Here is a 20,046-nt window from a genome sequence, read left to right on the forward strand (position 1 = left end):
TAGGTTTGGTTCCTGCCAAGGAGCCCTCATCATACAGCTTTCTCCCTGGGCTCCCGTAATGGCTCCCTTGCCTTGCCCCTCAGGCCCAGGGCAGTAACAGCTCCCAACTGTTACTGGCCTTGGGGTCCTGCACCACTCCTCATTACTTGCCCCACATCCTTTCCACATGTTGTTAAACTCTTACGAGTTTGAGAAAACGCTCTCCCCTGATGCAGCTCCATATAGTCTGCTATCTGGTTCTGTCAGGGTTCCGATCTCTTCAGGGATTGTCCGTAAAGTTGCCTTTTAGGCGAGGAGTCCATTTTAAACATGGGGCGCTTTTAGAAATACTGCTTTGTAGCCTTGAACACTCTCTAGTTCTTTTTTGGACCCTCAGCGCTGAAGTCATTTGAAACTAGGGTGACATTTTGCAAAAGCAACTTTACCAGGAAATGAAGGAAAAACAAAACAAAACAAAACAAAATAAAAGATGCTCACTGAGAAAATATAAGGATATAGAAACGTACCCACAAAGCCTAGCCTCCTTGTCTGTAAGGAGGCCAATATGAGTGTTGCCTGGCATGCCCCCTCCATGGGTGGGCAGGCCTCAGTTCTTGCATTTTTGAGAAAATCCCACCCCAATCAAATACACTGAAACAATATAGAAGTGTACGAATTAATCCTGAATATTACTCCACCCTCCAGCTCTCTTTAACTATAACTCCTTTCAACAACTCTGTGTATTTTCTCCCAGATATTTTTCTGAACATTTATAAACCCACATATATTGTTTTTTACACAAGTGGATAGGCCATTTACTATACACTGTCCTACTTTTCCTTTTTCATTAGATATTATTTCTTAAAGATCTTTCCATGTCCACTCATATAACTACCTCATTATTTTTTAGAGATTTTTTTAACAGCTTTATTGGCTATAATTTACCTACTATAAAATCGATCCACTTAAATATACCAGGCAATAACTCAGCAATTTTATAGAGTTGTGCAATTACGACCATAATCCAGATTTAGAATATTTCCATTGTCCCTAAAAGAGGCCTCGTGCTTGTCTGTAATCATTCCTTGCTCTCCTCTCCAACCTACAAGTCACCTGTCCTCTGTCTCTGTAGGTTTGCCTTTCTTTGAGACATTTTATGTCAGTGGAATCATACAACATGTGGTCTTCTGTTCTGGCGTTAGCCTTGTGTTTAAAACCACTGCATTCAATGTATTCCATGGCATGGATGCTCCTTCATAGTTTATTGGGCCCTTTCCCTCTTGTTGAATATTTAGGTTGCTTCTAAGCTTTGAGTTTTATAAATAACACTGTGACAAATATCCTGTATACATTTGTCTACCTATGTGGCTATTTCTATAGGATGGGTTTCTAGAAGTATAATTCCTGGATCAGAAGGTGTGTGTACTTAAATACATATGATCAGATTGCTTTCTCTAAAGGTTGTAACTATTTACCCTACTACAAATCTGGGTGATAATATTGTCTTCTAATTTGGCGGATTTGACCCCAAAACCATAGGAAGTAGTAGCCTCCCCTTGACTCCCTGCAGTTGCTCCTTCAAATGACCAGAATTGTCTCTTTGTTCTTCCGATAACTTTCTTCATTAGTTTTTCCTTTAATTTAATAATTTAAAAGCATTTTTTTATGGTGACTAGGATACATGCTACAGGTTGTAGAAAACTAATGTTTATGCTTTAAGAATAATAATACAACAAATCCCGGGTGCCCATAATCTAGGTAAAGAAAGAGGATATTACCAGTACTCTCAAAAGCCCCAGTGTGTTCCTCCCTGGGAGATTCAAACCCTAAATAAACATTATCCAAACTTTGGCTGTGATCCTTTTTTAGAGTCTGCACGCACCTGTTTGTGTGAAAGATTTTCAATGAGTCAATTTGATTAAGCTGATATAATGTTTCATCAGATTCCCTCCCTTTCTTGCCTAGTTCCACGTTAGTGTCAGCCAGAAGAGACTTGTGTGAGCTTTGGAAAGTGGAACAGAAGCTGCCTTCTTTTTATGTTCTGGAAGGTCAGGGCAAGGCCCCGGATGCTGTTCTATGCTGTCCCTTATTTGCTGGCTCCTCTCGCTAGTGTGGGGCAGCAGCTGAACGGGCCGCACCTCCTCCTCCTGAGCCGGGTGCATTCTGACCTTCATGAGGTTCCAGCTTGTCCCCACTACAGTCTGCTTCATGTGATCTTTCCTTCTTGACTATGTTCTGCCACTTGCAGGTCCCAGCACCAGAAACAAAGACAACAGCCCGACCTAGACTACTTAGCCAGCTCCCACAGTCCCATACAGTCAAATCCCTGTAACAAATCTCTCCTCCAAGTGGTCCTGCTTTTCTTTTCTTTTTTTTAAAAATTTTTAAAATATTTATTTATTTATTTATTTATTTATTTATTTATTTATTTATTTATGATAGACATAGAGAGAGAGAGAGAGAGAGAGAGAGAGAGAGAGACAGAGAAAGAGGCAGAGACACAGGAGGAGGGAGAAACATGCTCCATGCCGGGAGCCCGACGCGGGACTCGATCCCGGGACTCCAGGATCGCGCCCTGGGCCAAAGGCAGGCACTAAACCCCTGAGCCACCCAGGGATCCTTTATTTTCTTTTTTAAACATTTTATTTATTTATTCATGAGGGACAGAGAGAGAATGAGAGAGGCAGAGACATACGCAGAAGGAGAAGCAGGCTCCCTGGGAGGAGCACGATTCAGGACTCAATCCTGGGACCCCGGGATCATGACCTGAGCTGAAGGCAGATGCTCAACCCCTGAGCCACCCAGGGGCCCCAGTCCTGCTTTCCTAATTGAACCCTGTGTGATATGGCATGTGTCCTCAACAGAGACTTTAGTTTTGCTTGTCTTTGAATTTTGTATTGGGCTCCAATCGTCTCTTGTTTTTAGAGAAAGAGTGTGTACCTGTGCGGGTTTGCAAGTGGGGAAGATGGGCAGAGGGAGAGGAAGAGGGAGAGAGCAGAGCCCGTTGTAGGGCTCAATCCCACGTCTTGAGATCATGACCTGAGCTGAAATCAAGAATTGGATACCCAGCCCAGTGAAGCACCCAGGTGCCCCCTCCAACTGTCCTCTTAACTGTCTTAGCTACCAGCTTAGAATAAGGTAACCCCCTCTGAGCTTGCTCTCAAACCTGGGCCCCAAGCTGTTGGCCCTTAACTCCTTCAGATGAATGTAGGCCCTGAAGAAGTGGACCGGCCCCACCTGTATGAGTGGAATGCTCTGAGGGGTTCATATAGATATCTTCCCATCTATTTGTAAGGTGCCTGAAGTGTTACCACTAGAAGAGCAAAATATCTGGAAAAATGAACCACCCTAGGCATTTTTATTCCAGCTCTGCTACTACCCAGCCATGAGATCTTGATCAAGATGCTTTCCTTGGGCCTCAGTGTCCTCATTTGTGTATTGCAAGGGTTGGCGGGGGTGGGAGGGATCCCTATGCCTCCTCTGGCTCTGCAATGGCAGGGTGGCGGTTTTCCATGTACGTCAACGTGTGATGAACTTCAATGTGACATGTGCAAACTGGGGGCACGTCCTCGTATCACCCAAGAGACACTGGGGGCTGTCCCTGTTTCGTGAACAAAGGGAGCCCATTCCTGCAGACAACGAGGAGGGATTGTGTCACAAACTCAGGAGACAGAGAGAGACGATGGAGGGTGTTCATGTAAGGAGGGGAGTGTATCTCAGAAGCAAGAGGCACCAGCTGAGACTGAGTGGGCAGATCCAGGCAGAAAGGAGCTGGGCCCTGACAGTGGGACTCAGGCCTGGAAACATCGGAGGGAAGGAAGAAATCAACAACTCAAAGACAGGCCCTGGATGTGCCTCCTCCTAGTGATGGCTGGGTTGGTAGGTTAGTTGTGCCAAGACTGTCTTTATGTGAGAGAAGGAGGGAGGAAGGAAGGGAGAGAGAGAATGAGAGAGAGAGAGAATGAGAGAGAGAGAAATATTAACAGAGTTCACGTAAGTGCAACTCAATCTCTGCCTCCTTGCTCCTGGGCTTATTTTATTCTCTTATTTTCCTTGGAGAAACGTGCCTCCTCTAGCCCTTGTTATAGGAGCAAAGAGCAGAACCAGAACCAGAGTGAAACTTGGTCTGGCCTCCTCCCACTGACAATAATCTCAGCGAGCCATCTGGCCCATCCGCCCTGCCAGGTCAGAACACCACTGGTCCCTCTGGCAACACTGGGTGTTCCCTCTAGTAAATACACTTTCGCCTGCCTTTCCCACCTGCTGAATCAGAAGCTGTTCTGAAGGCTTGGCCAGAGCAGCTCAGTCAAGCTTGAACCTGAGCTCAGCACAGTGCCTGGCACAGAATGAGCTTGGAACAAGGGATTATTGTGGCCGGATTAATCCTGTTTACATTTTCATGAGCTAGGAGTGGTAGATACCTACCCCTTGAGTCCTCCAGCTCCGAGGTTTGCTCCTGCCTCCCTGGACAGGCCTCCTGTCAGAGCCACAGCAGCTGTCTCTTTGCTTTAGTGGTTGGAGAGTTGTTAACAAGAAGGGGACCAGAACCCAGTAAAGTTTGGGGGCTTTGCAGCTGAATCCCCTCTGCCACTGTACTTCCTCAATAGGCTGCTCAGAGCCCAACCCCCTCCTGTCAAAGCCCCTGCAGGGAAGAGGCCTGTGAACAGGAGCCCTGGGATGGCAGGCCCTTAGTAAATACTGTCCAAGCAATGAGTCAAATCGTTTGTTTTGTGTGGAAATCATTTCCCTATTCTGCAAGGTGTGCTTTTGTCAATCCTGAATGATGGGCTGTGTGTGTGTGTGTGTGTGTGTGTGTGAGAGAGAGAGAGAGAGAGAGAGAATTTTGCATGGGAGAGAGAAGAGAGTGAAGACTCAAAGTAGGGGTTGCTGGTTGAGCTCAGCAGAGCTCTCTGATGTCCTGCTCCCCAATCCTGCTGATTTGGTAAACACGTTGAACCTTCTAATCCCACCCTTGACACTGTTGACTATGATTTCACCCAAAGACACAAGAAGCACTAGATGATCCTGGGACCCAGCGGTCCATAATACATGGCCAGTGGTAACAGGCTTGGGCTGGGGATGAAGGAGGTAGAAAGGCTGGGCTCTCTCTCGACTTCAGTCCTTCTCTCTGAGTACTCAATAAACAGCAAAGAGATTTATTTATTGTAAATAAACGTACATTCGGGACCTCTGTTCACCCTTGCCTGACTTCTCTGTAGCAGTTTGGGTGCTTTTTGTGGTAAGTAATGAAATACGCAACTCAAAGTGGCTTACACACAAAAAAAGAAAAAAACAAAAGACATTTAATTATCCCCCCTGAACAAGAAGTTATAGGTAGATGGTTCCACAGTTACTTCAGTTGCTAAAAATTGTCTTTTTTTTTCATTGTACTAGGATATGCGCAACATAAAATTTACCATTTTTACCATCTTTAACTGTACAGTTTAGTGGCATTAAACACATTCACAGTGTTGTGCAGTGATCACCCCATCCATCTCCAGAAACTTTTCATCGCCCCCAGCTGAATTGTGCACCCATTAAACAATTACTTCCCATTTCCCCCCTCTGTCCAGTCCCTGGGAGCCACTGTTTTACTTCGTGTCTCTATGAACTTGACTATTGGAGGTACTTCAAGTAAGTGTAATCATACACTATTTTTTTTCTGGCTTCTTTCACTTGATATACTGTTTTCAGGGTTTATTCATCCATCCATCCATCCAGAATTTCATTCATTTTTAAGACTGAACAATATTCCATTGTATGTATATCCCACATTTTGTTTGTTCATCATCCTTTGATGGACATTGGGTTGTTTTCACCTGTTGGCAATTGTGAATAATGCTGCTATAAACATTAGTGTACCAACATCCCTTTGAGTCTCTGCTTTCAGTTTTTTTTGGAATATACTTAGACATGGAATTTCTGGAATCATATAGTAATTCTATGTTTAATCTTTTGAGACATTGTTTTCCATGGTGGCTGCACCATTTTACATTTCCACCAAGAGTGCACAAGGGTCCCACCACGTTTTCCATAATGTTACTGACACTTGTTATTATCTGTCTTTATTGTTGTTGAATTGTAGCAATTCTTTGTATATTGTGGATTGTAAACTGTATAAAATATATGATTTACAAATATTTTCTCCCATTCTGTGATTTTCCTTTCCACTCTGTTGATAGTGTCCTTTGATGCACAAAAGCTTTTGACTTTCATGAAATCCAGTTCTCTGTTTATTCTTTGCTTGGTGTCATATCCAAGGAATCGTTGCCAAATCAATGTTATAAAACTTTTCTTCTACATTTCTATTAAAAGTTTTATAGTTAAAGTTCTCATGTGTAGGTCTTTGACCCATTTTGAGTTAACTGTTGTGTAAGGAAAGGGACCAAGTTCGTTCCTGTGTGTGTGGATAGCTACTTTGCCCAACACCATTTGTTGAACGACTATCCTCTCCCCATTGAATAATCTTGGTGCCCCTTGTTGAAAATCATTTGACCATTTATGCTTAGGTTTCCTTCTGGGCTCTTTGTCCTCATCCACTCCATCTGCCTCAGTGTGTTGAGCACACTTGTTACTTCTCTGTCACATCGTATCCTACAACCATATTCAAAGGCAAGAATGAAACAAGGATGTGTGTGTGTGTGTGTGTGTGTGTGTGTGTGTTTGTATGCGTTTCTCTTTTCAATCAGGAGTATTTCCCAGGAGTCCCTGGCCCCAGTAGACTTCCTCTTAAGCAATGGTGTGCTGAAGCCAGTTTGTACCTGCTTGTGAAAGCAGCTCATTACATTTCCTAGATTTTTGTGAGCTGGTTGCCAAACACTTGAAAACCCTTGAAATCACCGTGGTGGGGGCATTTACACCAGGCCACCTGGCAAATGCTACAGACCAAGATTTCTTTCCCCCAGTAGAGTGGTTTCCCAGCACACCATTGTCCTGAAAGTTCAGCAGTCAGAAGTGAATGACAGGGCCACTCCTAGCTTAAGGGAGTCTTTAGAAGTGAGTACCTGTCCTTTTCAGCCTCTCTCAAGGGAGGAGGGCTTTGCTGGCAAGCAAGAAAGGGAGAGTTGGGGCAGCTACTAATGTCGCTTGCCACTAAAGGCTCCCAATGGTAGGAACTTTCTGGTGTCATTTAAAAGGATATCTTTTAAACATCTTTAGCTGCCTCAGAGAACAGAGTGCTGTGGGCTCAGTGAGCTCTAGCAGCTGACACTGTAGCTATAGTAAGGGGTGGGGCAGCAGGGCAGGCTCCCTAAACCATACAATGGGCCTGAAAAGGACGTGGCCCCAGCAACTCCCTGGAACCACAGCTGGGAGCTGCCTTGACACAGAGACTGTGAACAGCCAGTGGACATGAGGTTTGGAACGGGATGCTGATGGCGAGGGAGAGCCCTGAGGGACTGCAACCGGGGCAGGGGGTGCTTAGAAAGTAGTAGAAGTGTTCGCTGAAGAAGAGCCAACAAAGGAAGGCCTGCTGTCCTTGGGCAGGTACTCTTTGCTGATGAGCCCATGGAAGGCCATGATCTTGAGGAGTCCATGGCGAAACTTCTGGCCAATGAAGGCATAGATGAGGGGATTAAGGCAGCTGTGGAAGAAGCCCAGAATCTCGGTGGCATCCAGGGCACGGCCAATGTCATTGCGGCGCTGACAGGTCTCCTTAATGGCCTGGAGCCTCATGAGGGTGTCTGCGACCAGAACCAGGTTGTAGGGCAGCCAGCAGAGCAGGAAGACGAGCACGACAGCAAAGATGACCCGCATGGCCCGGTGCTTCTGCCCCATGTGGGCCTCAAACAGCGTGCGCAGGGTGAGCCCATAGCAGAACAGCATGATCATCAGGGGCACGATGAAGCCAAAGGTCTGGGGCAGGGCCCGCATCACTATCCGCAATTTTGTTGTATTGGCACCCATGTCCTCGTAGCAGACTGGGCTGGAGTAGGGGGGATTGATGGCCCTGCGGAAGACGAAGATGGGCAGGGACAGGATGAGGGACAGGGCCCAGATGCCTAAGCATATGAACTTGACCCAGTGCCTCTTCTGGGTCAGCGTGCGTGTGGCATGGACAATGGCCAGGTAGCGGTCCATGCTGATGCAGGCCAGCAGCAGGATGCTGCTGTAGAAGTTGACTTCCTTCAGGAGCGAGACGATCTTGCACAGGGGTGTGCCAAAGATCCAACCCTTTACCTTGGAGACAGCCCAGATAGGCAAGGTCAAGGCAAAGAGCAGGTCAGCTATGGCCAGGTTCAGCAGATAGACGTCGGTGACAGAGTGACTGACCCGACTGTATAAGACAACCATTATGACTAGGGAGTTTCCCAGCAGGTTCAGCACAAAGACCAGGACATAGATGACAACCACAGCATACTTGTTGATGTCCAGAGATTCTGGCCTGCATGGGGCAGAGTCTGCTGGAATTATGGGCATCTCCGTGTTGTAAGTGTAATTATCAATATCACCGAAGAGATCCTCCAGGCTGTAATTATCCCAGTTAATGTATTCCATATTGGAGGGAAGCTTAAATCCTGGCCTAGAGAAGAGAGATGAGAGTTACTGCACAATAACGTCTCCCCAGATTCTAGCCTGTTGGTCCATGAACCTCAGACGGGATCCTCTGCCTTGCTTATGTGTTACATGGAAGCAACTTTCACATTAGGAGATGGTCGTGGCTCTAGATTATGAGCCATATTTAGGGATAAATGGTGCACTACACGAAGCACACAGTTCCCTTCAAAGCCAGAGGGGTTCTGAGCACTTTCCATGACATCACCATCCCCTGAAACATTGTTGAAACCTCCCTTCAAGCAATCTCTACAGAACATGTCTTGGGTTCTTCAGTGGTAAACATCTCTGGCTGTTGAGGCTGAATTTAATGTCAGAAATATGAGGTGCTATTCAGTTCTTGATGTGGGGGATTAAGCAGGCAATCAATTGGGTTTGACTGCTAGAAAAAGATCGAGGCTTAACCACAAAGCTGAAGGGGGAGTCCCTTTTTCCAACTTTCTGAAAGTCATAAAGAAGTATGTGGGAAGACAGATTGAGCAGTAACAGCATAGAGGTATAGGATACCCGAGCAAGAAGAGAGCTTACTTACAGCCCAGCATTTTTCTTTCAGGATGCAGGAGACCCACTGCGGGAATATTTGTGCAGTTTGAAAAAAATATTTTAAAAATCCTAAGCAGGTGGCTGACTGATTCCTCAAGTGCATAGAAATATAATGGACTGTCTTGGGACCTTGGAGCGGCCACGTCCTGCCATGAGGAGGTGAGCATAGAAAGCCAGTGTGCTTCCAGCCCTAGGAGGAGAGGCAGCAGGAAGCAGAGAAGACAGGGGGAGAAACCCTACCCTTGTTTTAGTGGCTTTTCAGTTCTGGTGGGGACACTTTCTGCCCTGCCAGTGAGTGCCTTCATCCATCCCTGACTCCCCAGGACCTCCAGGCTACCCCCAGGTAGACCCACTTCTGTTGGCTTTGCCCTCGTTATGGGGATAGCCCAAAGGCTGCTTCTGGGGAAGCTGCTGTCACTCTAAAATATTAACTAAGTTTCCAAAGAGGAAGTAAATTAAGGTAAACCAGATTGGTTCCTTTTGAACCACAAGATATGTCACCATCGTGCCATTTCTTTATAACAAGGTATGTCCATCCTGGGACCCTATGCCAGTCTGTAACCCACCTCAACATGGAGCTAGTGTTAAAGAGAAAAATATAAAGTAAAACAGTTCCAGATTACTTCAACACTCTATGATAGGATCATTGTCACAAACCAAGATGGACAGTAATGATGTTGACAGGGATGTGGAGCATCGGACCCCTCATCCATCATGAGTGTGGATGTAACAAGGTGCAGCTACTACTTTGGAGAACAGTTTGGCAGTTGTTCAGAAAGTTAAACATAGTTACTAATGACCCAGCAATTTCACTTCTAGATATGTATGCAAGAGAATTGAAAACCTACGTCCACACGAAAGCTTGTACACAAATGTTCATAGCAGCATCATAGTCAAAAAGTGGAAACAATGCAAATGTGCATCAACCAATAAATGAATAAACAAATAGAGGTATGCACCCACAATGGACTATTCAACCAACAAAAGGAACGAAGTACTGATATATGCCATAACGAGGATGAACCTTGAAAACATTCTTTCAAGGAAAAAAAAAGCCAGACATAAAAGCCTTCATCCTGGGGTGCCTGGGTGGCTCAGTGGTTGAGCGGCTGCCTTTGGCTTAGGTCAAGATCCCGGGGTCCTGGGATCGACTCCTGCCTCAGGGTCCCCCCATGGGGAGCTTGCTTCTCCCTCTGCCTGTGACTCTGCCTCTCTCTCTGTGTATCTCTCGTGAATAAATAAATAAAATCTTTAAAAATACAGATAGTAAACAACCAACATCAACAACAAAACTCCTGAGAAGCTTTTCTCTTTAGCAGAAGAAAGTCTGTCACTGTTGATGACATATAGCAAAGAAGAAAGCGGAGTCCACTTAGGAGAAACTGTGAAAGTAATGGCCTTTCCCCTAGAGGGATGGAACCCTTAGTCTAGGTGATGGGGGCCAGTTAAATCAGCTTCTCAGCCCGTAGGGACCACAGATAGAGCAGACTCCATCAGTCTGTGAATCTAGAAAGATCTGTTTCGGGGGTGGGGTTGGGTGGGGAAGGGGGGAACCCTGTCTAGCCAGGAGGATAAGGCGATGGTGGGAGAGGCTGTAGTACAACTGGCTCAGCCAGTGTTGTTGGTAAGACCTGCGACAAGTCACTAGTTCTGCAGTCCCATGGTCAAGAGGATGTTTATCCCAGGGTTATGTCCAGTGAAGTTACAAGGTCAAGGGCGGGTCGCCTCTGGGAACAGATGATCAGAGATGCTCTCAAGGGAAGAAATGATCTAAAAGAAGGCTCACTTTTGAGAGCGGGTGCAGAGCATGATGGGACAGAGAGCTTGTGACCAAAGAGAGGAGAACCCCATTGGTATGAGCAATGACCGCGGGAAGGCGAGGCTGGGGTGGCGGCCGAAACTGCCCTATCAGCAGACAGCAGCAGCTGTGATACTTCCCTGAAAAGCTCTAGTCCTGGATAATCTAGTGCTCAGCTATGAAGTACATGGGCACGAAGCATCAGCCTGAGGGTCCAGCGGGAGACCCTGCAAGTCAGGGCAGGAGGTAGAGAAGTCAGGAAAGAGAAACGGGCCAGGGCAGTGACCTCTAACCCCCAGGAGGGGACAATGCTTTGTGGATGCTCGTTGGTTCCTCAGTTTACCAATCTCTATGGAGGACATGTTGATAGTGAAAGGGAGAAACTAAGGGAAGGGAGTTGACATATCTGAGGTCAGCTTTGTACTCCTAGGTACATGACCTCCCTGGAGGGTTACAGGTGGGTATGAGTAGCCTCCATTCACAGGTGAGAGGACAGGCACAGAGAGGCTCAGAAACCAGCCCCTGGTCACACAGTTTGCGAATGCTGCGGTCAGGATTCCATGTGGGTGTGGACGGCTCCACAGGCTACTTCCACTCTACAGACAGAGCTGCTTCGAAAAAAAAAATCACACCTCGTATGTGAAATGTATTTGTAAGCTGAAGTTTTCGAGAGCTCAAGAAGTCAGGCTGTATACGATCTATTCCTATCATTTGATGTTTTGTGCATTGCTCTCTTAGCTTTTCTGTAGGCCCAGAATGAAAGAAACGGCCCTTGTAGGAGTGATAAGCCAAACACCCTTGCGCTGGCTGACTCCTATGCACCCCCCGGTCATGGTCTTGGTGAGCAAGTGGGAGATTCCCTCATTGAGTGAAATGGCCAGACCCTTACTGACTCACGGCCGCTCAGAAACTCCATGCATGGGATGCTTCTAATTTAATTTTATGAAAATGCTGTACCATTATCTGTAGAACGGAGACATTTACAAGATCCCAAACACTGAAGTCAATCTTTTCCACAGCAATAAAAAGTGCAGTCATTTTAATACAATTCTAGCATTCTTTCTTTCTATAAATATTACCCACGCATATTTGCGTTTCATAGAGGGGAGGAGGGACTAGGCAATGTCTGGCCCTTCCTCAGTCCCCATCCGAGCCAAACAAAGCAGGATAGCTGGTGGAATCAGGAAGGGAAGGGGGTGGGCAGAAAGTTGCCCTGAGTGGTTGTCAGAGAGAAGGGTAGGGAAGAGGGGCAGAGGCTCTCCCTTCAGGGTAGAGAGGTCTCAAGAGGAATGAAGCCCACCCCAGGATGGGGAGAGATGTCTGGGATAAATGGATGCTGGGTGTTAAGGGAGACAGAAAACAAGAGATATTCTGGAAGGTGAGAAGGGCAGATGTTCCAGGACTTACCAGGAGTCTGGGCCTTTCACCTGTAGGACTCGTCCAGGAGAGCAGATGTGCCTGACTGACAGGGTGGTGGTGGTGAGAATAGAATGGAGGAAGTGAGCGGTGGATTAGATTGCTTAATTCTGGGGTGGAGTCCTGAGGGTGCTGGATGTTTTTGATAGCTTGAATAATTAATTCCCGGGTCAGTTTTTGGATCACCAGTCATGTGATGGACTGGGAGAGTTCCCCATGGGTTAGAGACCTGCGCTGTTTTCTAGCCAATCTTTCCATTTCACAGATGAACAGACTGTGTGGCCCCCACAAAAGGCAGTGGTTTGCCCAGGATGGCATGGATTTCTCTCGTCTTTGCCCTGGTCTCAGCAGCCCCTGGCTCTCAGCTGCCTTGTCTGAGTCTCCCCTCACTCCAGCTGCCTTGGGCTGCTCCCCTGCTCCGAAGCCGGCAGCTCTCCTGCTCTTGAACATCTCCGTCCAGGAGAGCAGCTCAGCAAGACTGACAAGAGATGGAACTGGGCCTAATGCCTCCTTCCTGTCCCCACCCCCTTCACTCTTAAACCTCACAGATTGCTTCTCCGGGTCACATCCCTTTGAGAACACCACCACCACCACCACCACCCGCCCAGGGGCTGCACTCACTTCTCTCATCTTTCACTTCCCTGCCCAGCCACCTGCTCTGACCAGGAGTCCCTCTGAGGTCACTTCTCTTCTTCCTTGGCTTGTACCCTTGGGCTCCGGGCTGCAGAGGCTGCTGCCTTTGGAGCCAAGACCATCTAATTTGGAAAGAAAGCCTTTTGGGAAAAATTCGCATCTTATCCAAATCCAAACATATTTTCAAAAGCAGTGTTGAGTGACGTTAAAAGTATATTTTTGTCACATTTGCTAATGATGACAGTGGAAAGGATAAACGCAGGCAGGACAGTGAACACTGATGCCCAAGCCCCCACCCTAGCGAACAATGCCTCCACTCACCCCCTCCCTGCCTCTGGCTCCGCCTTGCTCTCCAGGGCCTGCAGAGTGCTCCAAGCCCGCACAGGCTCAGCCAGGCTGCTGATCCCTAGGAAAGAACCTTGGAGTCCAACTGTTGAACAAACATTCTTGGTCACTTCTCTCTTTCCCGTGCTGGAGAAGAATGCAGTGACTCCTGGCCAGGCGCGGCTAAAACCAGACCGGAGCCTCGTTATATTTAGAGAGAGGAGCATGAAAGCAGCGGTCAAGGACTCTGCTAGCCCAGCCACTCTGGGCAGGTGACTTTCCCTTCCTGAGTCTCAGTTTACTCATCTGTGAAATGAGGTCAATGATAGCCTCTAACTTGTCAGGTTGTGCTGAGGATCGAATGAGGGATTACCTGGAAAGCCCTTAAGACGTACAGCAGGCGTGACATTAGCGTTTATTGTCGTGATCTTCATTACTGATATTGTTTATCAATTAGTGCCACCATGTGCCTCCTACTGCAACCCCCCCCCCCCCCCGCCAAAGGAAGGAAAAGCAGCGGGTCTGCTTTCTTTTCTTTTTTTTTGGGGGGGAGGTTCTGCTTTCTAAGCTGACTTCGATGTGCATCTGTATCTGCTCTGGCCTAAATAACAACAGTCACATTAGCTGTAAAGCTGGGTGCCTACCAGGGTCCAGCTTCTGGGAAAAGTGTTTTTTCAGAATTTGTACATATAGGGGCACCTGGCTGTCTCAGTGGGTGGAGCATGCAACTCTTGATCTTGGGGTTGTGAGTTCGAGCCCCACGCTGGGTACAGAGATGACAAAAAGAAAATCTTAAGAAAGAGAATCCATACATATTTAATCCTCACAACAAAGTCGTGAGGTATGCACTTTCTGGGTGAGGAAACCGAACCCTGGGAGTTAGGCAACCTCATCAGAGTGACACAGGGAACTGGGTTTCAGTTTTTAAGAGATGTTTTTACCTGACCTCAGATCCTGTATTCTGTTCATTGTAGCAAGGGGCTGGATCCCAGCCTCGGCTTTCTGAGCTCGGTTAGGAACCCCTCTATCCCAGACAATGGAATTAAAGGTGTAGAAAGGGAAGCTCAGATCTGACATGTCCCCGCCGGCCCGCTTCTTGATTTTTTGTTAGGTTGATTTCATCTCCCCTGCACCCACCACCTACATATGGATAGTGGGGTGAATAGAGAACCGGCTGGTTCTTCTGTTGATGGCAGGATGAGCTCGGACTACTCAATTCTCTCTGGACCTTTCTATTGGAAATGAGGCAATTGCTCTAGATCTGTACTGTCCAGTAGGATAGCTACGAGACATACGTAGCTACTTAAATTTAGTGAAAATAGAACCAAAAATGTAGTTCCTCAGATCTATCAGCCACCTTTCAAGTGTTCAAGAGCCACCTGTGACTATTGGCTGCCATATCTATAGGGCAGTGCAGATGGAGAGCACTCCCAGTATTATAGAAAGTTCTTTCGTGTCATGTTGTCTAGGCGAAGGTTTCGTTCCCTTTAGCACTAAGTTTCTGCAATTCATCACCTCAGTTCTCAGGGAACTCAGAGAGGAGACTGAAGTTGCAAAGTCACTTCCATCAGACATGTGTCCCTGGTGGCCCCGAGACGGAACAGCTCACTTACCTGCTATTTGACGTTCCAGTTGCTGCGGTGGTTGGCGTGGCCACTGATACCTCCTCTGTGGCTTGGGGCTTGGGAGCAGTCAGGGCTGTTGGGTGGGGGAAAAAGCAAAACAGACTTTATAGGAAAATGTCTGACCTGGGGTTGCCAGGGTGAATTCCTGGAGGCCCACCCGGGGAGGTGTTCCCTCCGAGGAGCAATGAGGTCTGTCCTGGGACTCTGACTCCAGGCCAAGGATCCCCCTGGAGATTCTGTGATGAGCACTGGGGTTTTTCACACCTACCTGTCTAATGGCTGCTGGAGGAGGCTGCCAGTCTGAAGGTGGAGGTGTGCTTGGTCCACCTCTGTCTCCTAGCATTTTGAACCTGCTCCTCTTTCTTTACAAGAAAGATACAGGCAACCGCAGCCCCCGGTAAACGACTTGCCTGCACTTGTTGCACACTTTCTTCCTTCCTTCTAGGGTCAGCGTGAGAAATGTCCCTCCTCTTTCCGGTGAATTCCGGCACTGGCTGTGGGACACATTGCCTCTCAGAGCCTCGAGGGTCTTGCCTCCTGGCCCTTCAGCCCCATCCACTGTCTCTTCTTCTGAGCCTGCTCATGTCTTTCCCACCTCCTTCTGCTGTAGGACCCCTCCAGCTACTACTCCCCCTGCGCCCTCCTCACGGGTGGGCTTCTGGAGAGAGCACCTGCTTTCACCTTGTCACCTCTTGTTCACACCTCAGCCCCCTGTAGCTAGCTCTGCTCAAACAGCTCTCACCAACAACGACCTCAGGCCGCGACCTCCAATAAGCCCTTTTCTTAAATAAAGCGGTTTTAATGTTATAAAAACAAAGCATGCATATTGTAAAGGACAGAGGCACCGCAAAAACACCTAAAGTCAAACTGGAAGGACCCCTTTCCATCCTTAGATTCACATGTTATCTCATGTCTGTCTTCCCAGAATTTCTCCCAGGCATACACCAACATGTTTTCCTTCCTTCTTCCCCTAAAACAAATGACATTTAACTAGTTGTATCATTCTGCACCTCACACGCTGTTAGGGACCTATTGTACATCGGTGCATATAAAGCATCGATGTACAATCTTACCCTTATCTTACTCTTTTCAATAACCCGACGTATCGTGATAAATTCAATAATGACCTCATGGATGAATATTTAAGTCTTGTTACAAGCTTCTTTGGACGTAGGTCTTTGGGGACTTGTATAATTGTGTAGCTGAAGTATCATTTTGCTGGGTCATATCTGTGCACATTTAAATGTTAATAAGGCTGTACCAGCTTCTGGTGACTACGCTTACGGTGGTGAGCATGGATGGCATAATGTACAGAATTGTCAAATCACTGTGTTGTGTACCTGAACTTAATATAACATTGTGTTTTGACTGTACTTCAATTAAAAAAGAAGACTGTATCAATTTCTCCTTCCGTTGGGGTTAATAAAAGGGCCTGTTACCCTATCTACTCATATTATCTCACATTTGTTAGTTATATTAAAGTATTTCCTCCCAACCTGCTGTATGCCTCGTAACTACTGTATTTATAGGGAAATGGTTATTGTTCAAAGTCTCATTTGACCTCTGCAGCAGTTAATTCCACTGACCTCATTCTCTTCTTCCTTTTTTTAAAAATATATTTTTAAAGATTTTATTTACTTATTCATGAGAGACACAGACACACACACACACACACACACACAGATAGAGAGAGAGGCAGAGACACAGGCAGAGGGAGAAGCAGGCTCCACGCAGGGAGCCTGACATGGGACTCCATCCCAGGACCGCAGGATCATGCCCTGGGCTGAAAGCTGCGCTAAACCGCTGAAGCACCCAGGATCCCCTAAAAAATATTTTATTTATTTGTTCATGAGAGACATAGAGAGAGAGAGGCAAAGATACAGGCAGAGGGAGAAGCAGACTCCCCATGTGGGGATCCAATGCAGGACTCGATCCCAGGACCTCAGGATCCCGTTCTGAGCCAAAGGCAGACGCTCAACCACTGAGCCACCCAGGCATCCCCTCATTCTCTTCTTATTTCTCCTAAGACTTAATCTCTTTTTGTGGCTTTAGTTCTCTATTTGTTCCTCAAATCTGGATGTTTCTGGTGGCTCTGCCTTGGTCTTCCCCCCTCCCTGCCCTCCCACCCGTCCCCTTGGCTTCAGCGACCACCCAATCAGTGCCAAGGTCCCCCACACCTTCTGCGTCTAACTTCCCTCCTAAACTCTCTGAAGCTCAAGCTCATCATGCAGCCACCTCTTGGCGTTTCCCCTGAGGTCCCACAGGTGCTGCAAGCTCAGTTGGTAGAAAACCAGTCTTTTGGAATTCTGGCCCCACCCTCCCAGCCGGGCATCTGCCCAACCGGAAACCGCCTGCCCCTCACACACCCCTGGCACAAGGCTATCTCCTTAGCATCTCTCTTAATCATCTCTTCCTCACCGTCTTCACTGATAGTGTGAGGCAGCACTTTATTCTCTCCTGCCTAAACTACTGCAATGTGCGCGCCAGAGCTGTGGATTCCAGAGCTGGCTTGCAGAGCGTGGGCAAGTCCTTCAGTCTCAAGGGGTCTCCGTTTCAGCGTCTGTAAGATGGGGCTAATGAAGCACCTACTACATAGTGTTGTCATGTGGATTAAATGAGCCTATATTTAAAGTTTTTTATTTGAGAGCGAGAGCGAGCAAGAGAGAGAGCCCAAGCAGAAGGGAGGAGCAGAGGGCAGAGGGAGAAGCAGATTCTCTGCTGAGCTGGGAGCCCAACGTGGGGCTCATGGGAGCCCTGGGATCATGACCCAAGCCCAAGGCAGACGCTTAACCGACTGAGCCCCCCGGGTGTCCCTAAATGAGTATATTTTTTAAGCACTTAGAATGGTATCGGGCACTGTCTGCTACTGCTGTTAGTACCACCACCACCACCACCACAACTATTCTCCTAACTGATCTCTGCCTCAAGTCTTCCCCCTCAAACCATCCTCTACTCTGCTTCTGGGACAAACTTCCCAAAGTATGCTCTTTTCCATTTATTTATTTATTTAGTTATTTATTTATTTATTTTTAAAAGATTTTATTTAATTATTCTTGAGAGACACACACACATACACACACACACAGAGGCAGAGACACAGGCAGAGGGAGAAGCAGGCTCCATTCCATGCAGGGAGCCCGACGTGGGACTCGATCGTGAGACTCGATCCCGGGTCTCCAGGATCACACCCTGGGCTGAAGGCAGGTGCTAAACCGCTGAGCCACCCAGGGATCCCCTCTTTTCCTTTTAAAACTCTATGAGGACCCACCTTGCCCTCAGAAAGAGTCAGTCTCCTGACCTGGGTACCTGGTGCCTCTGCATCTGATCTCGTGTTCATCTCCAGCCTTGTTTCAGGCCACACCCCCAGGACCCCTTAACTACAGGCCACAGCGAACTACTTGCAGTTCCCAAAGAGCTATTTGGTGGCCCCCCCAACCCCAGAGCTTGGCATACATTTCTCTTCCTCTTGGAACACCCTCCCCTGTATTTTTTGGTCTGGCCAACTCTCCTCTTTCCTTTAAGATTCAGCGGGGTCAGGGCCTCCATGGACTGCAGCCCTCTCTCTGTGCTGTCCACACCCCGGGGACTTATCTCTATTGTGGCTTCAGTTACAGGATTTGTAATCATCTGGCTGCTCCCTCCTCCCCACTGTGAGGTTCTCAAAAGTAGGGATTTTATATCTTTTATATATATCAAAAAATATTTAAATAAATATATATAGATGATATATAAAAATAAAAATAATACATATAAACATATGACAAATATATCATAAAATCTCTGTATCCCCAAATTGATCACAGTGTGTGGCATCTCCTGGGTGCTTCATATAATTCTTTTGAGCACTAAATGAGTTGCCAAAGTGGGGGAGCTGGTGTACATTGGAGGATCTGAGTGACATCCGATTTCCCAGGGCATCCCCAGCTGTGTGTACGAACGAGGTCGCATCAAGAGCAGTGACCAAAGTTGCACCGGCTTAGACTCTCCATGCTCATGCAGGGCATCATCCTCCCATGAAATTCTCCCAGGGATTTGAGGGAGTCTGTTGGGAGTGTCTCCCAGGCATTCCTCTTGGTGCTGCTGTGCTAGACAGGCGCCCTGGAGTCACTGCTGAACGACTGGCGCCCTCGCGTTGCTGGGGGTGGCCTGTGGTGACTGGGGAGCCTTTGGCCAGAGCATCCCTAATCTTCCAGTGTCTCTGTGGAGCTTTGGTGCTCTTCCTTGGACTTGCTGGGGACTCTTTGGGGGGCAGTGTTGAACCAGTCTAGAGCCTGGTTGTCAGCAATGTCCTTCCATCCCTCCTGAATGGAGAGGAGGTCAAGCTCCTCCATTCCTGGCCCCTGATCTATCTATCTATCTTTCTTTCTTTCTTTCTTTCTTTCTTTCTTTCTTTCTTTCTTTCTTCCTTCCTTCCTTCCTTCCTTCCTTCCTTCCTTCCTTCCTTCCTTTCTGTCTTCTTTCAGATTTTATTTATTTAATTGAGAGATAGAGAGCATGAGTGGGGTGGGGAGGGGCAGAGGGAGAGGGAGAAGCCGACTCTCCGCTGAGCAGGGAGCCTGATGCGGGGTTTGATCCCAGGACCCTAATATCATGACCTGAGCCAAAAGCAGATGCTTAGCCATCTGAGCCACCTGGGCACCACCCCCCGCCCCGATTTCCTTCTGATAAGTTCTTTTCCAGGAGCATCTTGCCTCCTCTTTGAACATTGGCTTTTGCTCGGTCTCCTCTCTCCCATCAGCTCTTCGGGCGGACCTGAACTCTACTCTGGAGTTGCACTAGAATATGAGGTCTTCCACTATAACGAGAACCTTGCCCTGATAAAAGTTTCTGAGCAACTCTGACCCTCGAGAAGGGACTGCTGTCTTTTAGGGTAGGGGTGATTCTATTGTCCTGATTGCTCCAGGGCCCCAGCCCTGCCCCCCTCCACTCCCTCCATTCCCTGCCCCTCACCTTGTTGCAGCCTTTGCTAAGGAGAAGTTCTCACCAGCTCTCCAGGGCAGGAACTGCTGTTGCAAAACTCTTGCTCCATGCAATGGTAATGGGATGCAACTCTGGGTGGCCCTGACCCCAGGAGGCGGTCCACAGGCGCTGGTCAGAGCCACAGGGTTGCCCAACTGCTACAGAGGCTCTGGCAGACTGTGTGAGGCAGAGGGGATGGAGATAACAGCACAAATG

At 47.6% G+C, this 20,046-nt stretch overlaps 1 protein-coding gene across 3 annotated transcripts; it reads right to left on the bottom strand.

The window, feature by feature from the left end:
- Positions 1-5,261: 5,261 nt before the first annotated feature.
- On the bottom strand, positions 5,262-19,909 carry LOC144305737 (C-X-C chemokine receptor type 2). 3 transcript variants are annotated; one of them, XM_077884811.1, is made up of 3 exons: positions 19,822-19,909; positions 14,860-14,944; positions 5,262-8,500 (listed from the first exon to the last, which is right to left on the bottom strand). In XM_077884811.1, the coding sequence occupies exon 3, from the start codon at positions 8,473-8,475 to the stop codon at positions 7,399-7,401; it is 1,077 nt and encodes a 358-aa protein (XP_077740937.1). In that variant the 5' UTR covers positions 8,476-8,500; positions 14,860-14,944; positions 19,822-19,909; the 3' UTR covers positions 5,262-7,398. The 3 variants fall into 3 exon arrangements, with proteins under 3 accessions (XP_077740937.1, XP_077740936.1, XP_077740934.1); XM_077884810.1 differs by lacking the exon at positions 19,822-19,909 and adding an exon at positions 15,140-15,364; XM_077884808.1 differs by lacking the exons at positions 14,860-14,944; positions 19,822-19,909 and adding an exon at positions 12,281-12,434.
- Positions 19,910-20,046: the final 137 nt, after the last annotated feature.

This window comes from Canis aureus, chromosome 36 (assembly GCF_053574225.1).
Source record: "Canis aureus isolate CA01 chromosome 36, VMU_Caureus_v.1.0, whole genome shotgun sequence".
Taxonomy (NCBI): domain Eukaryota; kingdom Metazoa; phylum Chordata; class Mammalia; order Carnivora; family Canidae; genus Canis; species Canis aureus.

Coding starts and splice junctions, on each gene's coding strand:
- LOC144305737 (XM_077884811.1), bottom strand. CDS start 8,475: ATGGAATACATTAACTGGGATAATTACAGCCTGGAGGATCTCTTCGGT.